Genomic DNA, 6,514 nt, shown 5'->3' on the forward strand with positions numbered 1-6,514 from the left:
ACCCCTAACTAAAAATTTAACTTCTACAACCACGGCCTCACTGCACAAAACTCTACTTCGTGGTTTTAAAGCCCTTGTTTTTTTATTATAAAAATTTTTAACGAATTAAAACTAATACCTTTATTAAGCTTCTGCCCCTGACATTTTATCATATTTTTGGTTTTTTGGTTTTTTTTTGTTTTTTATTATTATTATTTTTATTATTATTAGTATTATTATTATTATTATTAAATTTCCATATTATTATTTTTTTTATTATTTATTTTAATTATTATTATTATTATTTTTATTATTTTTTTATTATTTTTGTTTTTTTGTTCATTGTTATTTTCTTAAAATTTCTATTATTTTATTGTTATTTTGTTTGTTGTTATTTTACATTTTATTATTACCTTTAAAATTTATGGTTATTGATTTCTTGATTGATAATAAAATTATTATCGGAATATGATTATCATCGTTTCCAAAAATCACCATTTTGTTACTTCCATTGTTATTTTGTTCTCCTTTCCTGGATTTCAACTCGTCAGTTTTTACTACCGCTCTTTACTCTGGCTTTTGGCTTGAAAGTAACACAGGCAAACCGGAGGGGGCTGAAAACCCATTCATTTATGGGGAAATAAAAATAAAATCGCCTCAGCTCTCTTTACGGTTTTGACCGGCTTTGTTCTCTTTACACCTTAATTAATTTTTGGGGGAAAGTGTATGTTAAAGGCAGATGAGAATAACAGCAAGATGTAATTTTAAAAAAAAATTTTTTTTCAATACAAAATATTTTTGCATGTGATTCCTTGCTAAAAGTTTAACATATTAATGATTTAAAGATTAACCTTTTATATTTTATTCACATGCAGAATTTAAAACATTATATTAATAATTCCATATTGGTTTATATTTTTTTTTTATGTTTATATCTATGATCCCTACATCGCTGCTTTAGTAAACAAACGACAACTGTTATTTTTTCGAAAAAGCTATCAAAATTTTTACCTCTTCAGAAATTTGGGGCGCAGGTATTTCTTGTCAGTTTGCTTCGTATTTGACCATTTCTTTTCAGATTTTTTATGATGCTTTAAATACAGCCCAAAAATCCTTTTTTTTCAGCCGGGAAGCAATGTGCGAAAAAAGCTGGGGGCAACATGAATGTGCCTAACTTTTGCATGTAGAATATTAAAATTGAACAATTTCTGCATTTTAAAAAATTTATAACATAGACTACTAGACAATTAACCTGAATATTAAATGAAAAAGGGGGGAACCCGGAATCAATGGTTTTAAATGTATTCTCGGGGATTATTTCACCCAGTTATTACTAACATATTTGAAATCATTGTGGGGAAACTCTAAAACCACTTTTTGAGGAAGATTGACATTCAAAACACAGGGGGCGTACCTTTTTCAAACCCAATTAATTTCCTTCAACCCCACTTGAAAAAAATTTCATATATTGTTTCAGGCCGGAGTGTAGGACTAATCAACCCAAAATTTTCCCTTTACCCTTTACCCCCAGTATCCTCCTCTTTTTGAGACAGTCTAAATTGTGTTCCCAAACTCTTTATTTTTTTGAAGGAATGTAGTGGGTGTGAGATTTTATTGCTGGTACTGTAAGCATGTCTCATCCAGCTAAGCCCTCTGTCTTGCCCCCTTGCAGTTTTGCCTCTGCACTCATACTGTTTTGAATCATAGAGTTACCTCCTAGGTTTATCTTTATCTTTTTACCTTTGTGCATCTCGATTTTATATCAATAAATTTTACGTGGTTAAAATATATTTGTTTGTTATAAAATTTGTTTTGTATATTTATGGTTATTAAACATTAACTAATTGTTGGGGGGCAAAATTTTTTTATCATTGTAAAATGTCCAAAATTATCATTTTTTCATAATATTTAGAAGGTAAATCAGTGATTGGAAAGTAAAACACTAAACAGGGGAACAAAAAGTTTAGCCTGAAATGAGAAACTTGTAAAAGAAAACTACTGGGGGGTTTATTTGATATATTCTTTCAAAATTTAATGAATAGAATTTTATTTGTATTTCCCTCACTTCTTTTCTCTGCAGTACCAATGGCTGAAGGATGTCAGAATGCTGTTTACCAAATGATGATAAGTTCAAACCACTATTTAAATATTACAAGAAAGGCAGGCCTCCTCCTGATTTCAGCAATGTCCTTCAGGTTTGGGGGCCCTTTGAAGGTATATATTGAACAAGGGTTTCGTTTTGGAAGTAAAAGGGTTTAAACATCTGCTACTGGGGTTGTTTACCATGCTTATGATAGATAAGTAATAACATTTGTAAATTGCTTTATACTACACCCTGAATGGAATCATGAAAAGTATATTCGGGATCTTCATTTTTTGCAGAAATTATACTGTACTTACATGTATGTGTTACCTTTCCAAACAGATGCTTTTTTTAATTATTTCATTGATGACAAGCTAGTAGCTCCTTTTTCAGTAGATTGATTGGACAGCATGTCTTAAGTGATAAAAGTATGAACTTAACTGATAAATGTGGGAGTGAAATTTCATGATGATCCAGTAATTAGATAAATAGATAAGTTTGAAACCAGATGGATTCACATACTCCTAGAAAACAGGTCTACTAGTTTGTCATCAAGTGCTAGACAAAAACTTTCCTCTGTCATGAGGCTTTCATAGGCTAAGATGTTTTAGGAATATAATTGTTTTCATGTGCTAATAAATGTCATTTGTTTTTATTTACCTTTGAAATTCTTACCTGTTTTCATGTGCTAATAAATGTCATTTGTTTTTATTTACCTTTGAAATTCTTACCTTCCAGGCTGAAGAGCAGATACCACCATGCAGTCTCACTCCAGAGGAGCAAGAACAAGCCAAGGAGGTTGGGGCTTGTGCCATATTCAACATGGAAAATTTATGCACTGGAGTCTCATCCAGGTATAGAGGAAAAGCTTGAACACTCTTTATATAAAAAGTATAATATATAGGAAACTGTATGCAATGTCACATTGGATGTTACAAAAGTCTATGAAACATTTTTTGTTAATCAAGTTATAAGTTAAATATCTTGATTTGTAAAATTATTAATTCTGTTTCACAACTTTTTAGCATTTTTTAATGATAACTTGATATACATGATTTATGTGTGATAATATTTTTAGCAGAGTGTTGAAGACTTTTTTGAAGAAATATTCCAGAGATATAATCTTTAATCCAGCTTTGAAGATATATTCCATAGATATAATCTTTAATTCAGCCTTATGAATTCAGCTTTCCTAGTGGAAATTTATTTGAATTCTCAGGATTGATGATCATATTAAATCCATTTACAAGTCAAGGTCAGCAGGAATGGATTAAAAGGTGTTTGATGGATTATCCTTGCTCACCAAAAAAAAAACAATTTAAATTTATCCCATGGTATTGATCTGGGAAGTGCTTTCTTTGGTGGGATCTTGCCCATTCGTAAGTTGAATATGAATATTGATGTTTGTATAGGGGAAAAAATTTAAGAGAAAAATTTTATTTTTCTTTTTTACCTAATTCTTGACTAGTCTTCATTTGCACATTGAGTCACATGTTTTTGTATTTTTTCATCTGAAATTGATTGACTAGCTACCTTTTATTCATTTCAATAATTAACTCCTTTTTGTATAAGTGGGAGGGAATAACTTGATAGAAATATTTTTTTTACACATTTATTTGCTCTTACATTTATTCTTTTAATTTCCTGTTAAATTTTGTGTGCATGTTTGAAATTGTTTTATATCCATTATGTTGTGTATTTATATTCATAAATAGTGCTCTGCCTTTAGAAAAATTACCCTTTCTTCTAAGGCCACAAAAACTTACTGAAAGCTCACAACAAAACCTGAAGGAAAAACAGCAAGGAGTACAAAAGATGTGCGATGGGTGACCCTCGGTTACCATCACAATGGGATACCAAAGTAAGCTGTTGGAAAAGTACTGGGGGGATTTTTTATTCCTACAGAGCAGGGTACTCAATGTAAATTTCTAGTTGGTAACTGCCAAGCTAAGCCTCCACTCCTCCCACCATGATTTTGTTGTAAATATTAATAGGGTTTCTTTTTTTTCCGTCTTTTAATCTTTTTGTGATTTTATTATTGAACCATTTCAAAGAAATATGCAGAGAAAATTTTTTTCCCTAACATATTGCACAGACTGGCAGGTGTGAAAATGGGATGGAGCTAGATAACATTATTTTATTTAGTTAGTGAAGTCACATCATGAGATTCAAAAACCCTATGCCCTTAAAAGTCATGGTTTCAGTGACTGTTGATTATTTAAAATGTGTATGAGTGAATGATTTCTTCAAAATTATAGACCATTTACACAGGTTCTCAGCCTCCTGGAAGTCAATGTTAACTGGAAGAAAAATTTCCCTTTTTTTCCAATAAAGGGTTTTTTGTTTTAAAAAATCTCAAACCAGAGTCAGGAGATTTTATTAATCCAAGGGAAATAGGTCCATTTGTTATTGTTGTTCTATAATTTTCTTTCACTGTTTGCCAGATTATGATTCTTCTGCCAGTTTAGGCATATAACAAGTTAGCGGGCCTTCACCATATAACAGTGGTGAAGTTTTGTAAAACAGGAAATATGTCAAAGTAATTATCCTGGAATTTGGAATATTCATAAAGGGCTAAAGCAGATCTTTTGATGGAATGAAACACTGAGGATGCTGCTCAGAATTTTGTTAGTTTATTAACTAACATGAGGCTGCCTTTTTTATACAGGATTTAACAATAATAGGTTGAATTCTCACATTTTTTGAAATGTATATTTCAGTTTTTTTTTTTTAAAGGTATTCAGGTTTATTTTAGTTTACACAAAAATCTATAAGAATGCAATATTCAGTAGATCATCCTGCAAATATAAAAGAGTATGGTAATTAACAGAAAAGGACAGCGGGCAATACTAAATTCCCTGAATAAAGCAGCCTTGCAACACCTGCTCACTACTTTCTAAATAACAATTTGATGAAATTTTGCAAGGTTTACCCTTTTAAATGGAGAGATTAATAATAGGAAATTTTGGAGTACAGTATACTGTCTAAATTTTGGTGGTCAAATGATTATTTAGAAATTATTTACTGGATCCAAAAGGAAAAAGTTATAGCTTTTATCTTGAAATTGTTAATATGTTTTTTTTGTTTTTTTGGCAATAATCTTATTTTTGCATCCATTGATCATCTGGTAGTGCAGCTCAGTTAAAAAGGAGTATATGAAGGTAGCATCTTAATTTTTTATTCCTTTTCTTGCCAACAGGAATATAGTGAAGATATGAAGGGAGATATACCCTTTCTCTACAGATACTGTGCAGAATAGTAGCAAAAGTGGTTGGATTTGATAGTTTTCGAGCAGAAGCAGCCATTGTAAATTACTATCACAAAGACTCGACACTAGCTCCCCACACAGACCACTCAGAGCCAAATATGGAAGCTCCACTGCTATCGTTCAGGTTTGTTTGATTTATCTTTTTTTTTATGTCACTGATATAACTGAATTGCTTGCTAGTATTTCTTCATGATAATTGAATACTTTTAAAAATTTAGATATTGTCTGAAGATGTTCATATTGTAATATCATTATATAGATTTCGGTCTTACAATAGATTTTTTTTTACTGAATAACATAGACACATAATAGAAAAATCTTTTCTGACAATTTCAAAACCATAAGCTGACCTCTCTCTTCTTATCCAAAATATACTATTACCAATGATCACAAACTAAACATGTTATTTCTCTCATTTATTCCCACATGAACAGTTTCGGACAGAGTGCAGTGTTTCTCATCGGAGGGCCTAGCAAGAGCACAGAACCCTCAGCACTCTTTCTCCACAGTGGGGACGTCATGATCATGTCAGGTGCCAGTCGGAAGGGATATCATGCAGTTCCTAGAATACGGCTTGTGCCAGAGGAGCCATGGAGTGCAGTGCATGAAAGTGAAGAAAATTTAACATCTGAAATTAACCGAAATCAGGATGGTGACTTAGGTAATGAGAGATGTGATGATAACTGCCCTTTTAATAAAAGACAGAAGTTAAGCTCTGATTCTGATGATGAAGAGAGAATTGCAAAAATGTTGGAGTACATAAGAACAAATAGAATTAACATGAATGTGAGACAGGTTCTTTTGCCTGGTATGGATAAACTGCAGAGGTAATAAATAAATATTTTTTATCTGAATTTTTGTTTTTATCCATTAGAAAAGTAGTGCTAAGAAGTTACAATAAAGTTTTAGTCTGTTTAGTGCTATATGGAGAATAAAAGGAGGGGGCTCTGCATAATATGTAACTGAAGAATCATTTCATAAAAATGGAAGTGCTAATAACATGGTGCATACCATATCATATACAGGGAGGCATATGTATCTATCAATAACAGGGAGGCATATATATCTATTTATAACAGGGAGCCATATATATCTATTTATATATCTTGTAACCCCAGTCAGTACTTGAATTTACAATATATTCACACAGTTACAATAGTTACATATTAGATTATGCTGTTACA

General features: G+C 31.4%; 1 protein-coding gene across 1 annotated transcript; it reads left to right on the forward strand.

Annotated features, from left to right (window-relative positions):
* The first annotated feature begins 2,163 nt into the window (after positions 1–2,163).
* Positions 2,164–6,184, forward strand: LOC119579021 (nucleic acid dioxygenase ALKBH1-like). The gene is given in 9 exon segments (XM_037926728.1): positions 2,164–2,174; positions 2,801–2,916; positions 3,282–3,396; positions 3,531–3,561; positions 3,835–3,907; positions 3,910–3,923; positions 5,262–5,292; positions 5,295–5,454; positions 5,765–6,184. Coding segments are annotated over 9 exon segments (948 nt in total). The 3' UTR covers positions 6,162–6,184.
* Positions 6,185–6,514: the final 330 nt, after the last annotated feature.

This window comes from Penaeus monodon, chromosome 2 (genome assembly GCF_015228065.2).
Source record: "Penaeus monodon isolate SGIC_2016 chromosome 2, NSTDA_Pmon_1, whole genome shotgun sequence".
Classification (NCBI taxonomy): Eukaryota; Metazoa; Arthropoda; class Malacostraca; order Decapoda; family Penaeidae; genus Penaeus; species Penaeus monodon.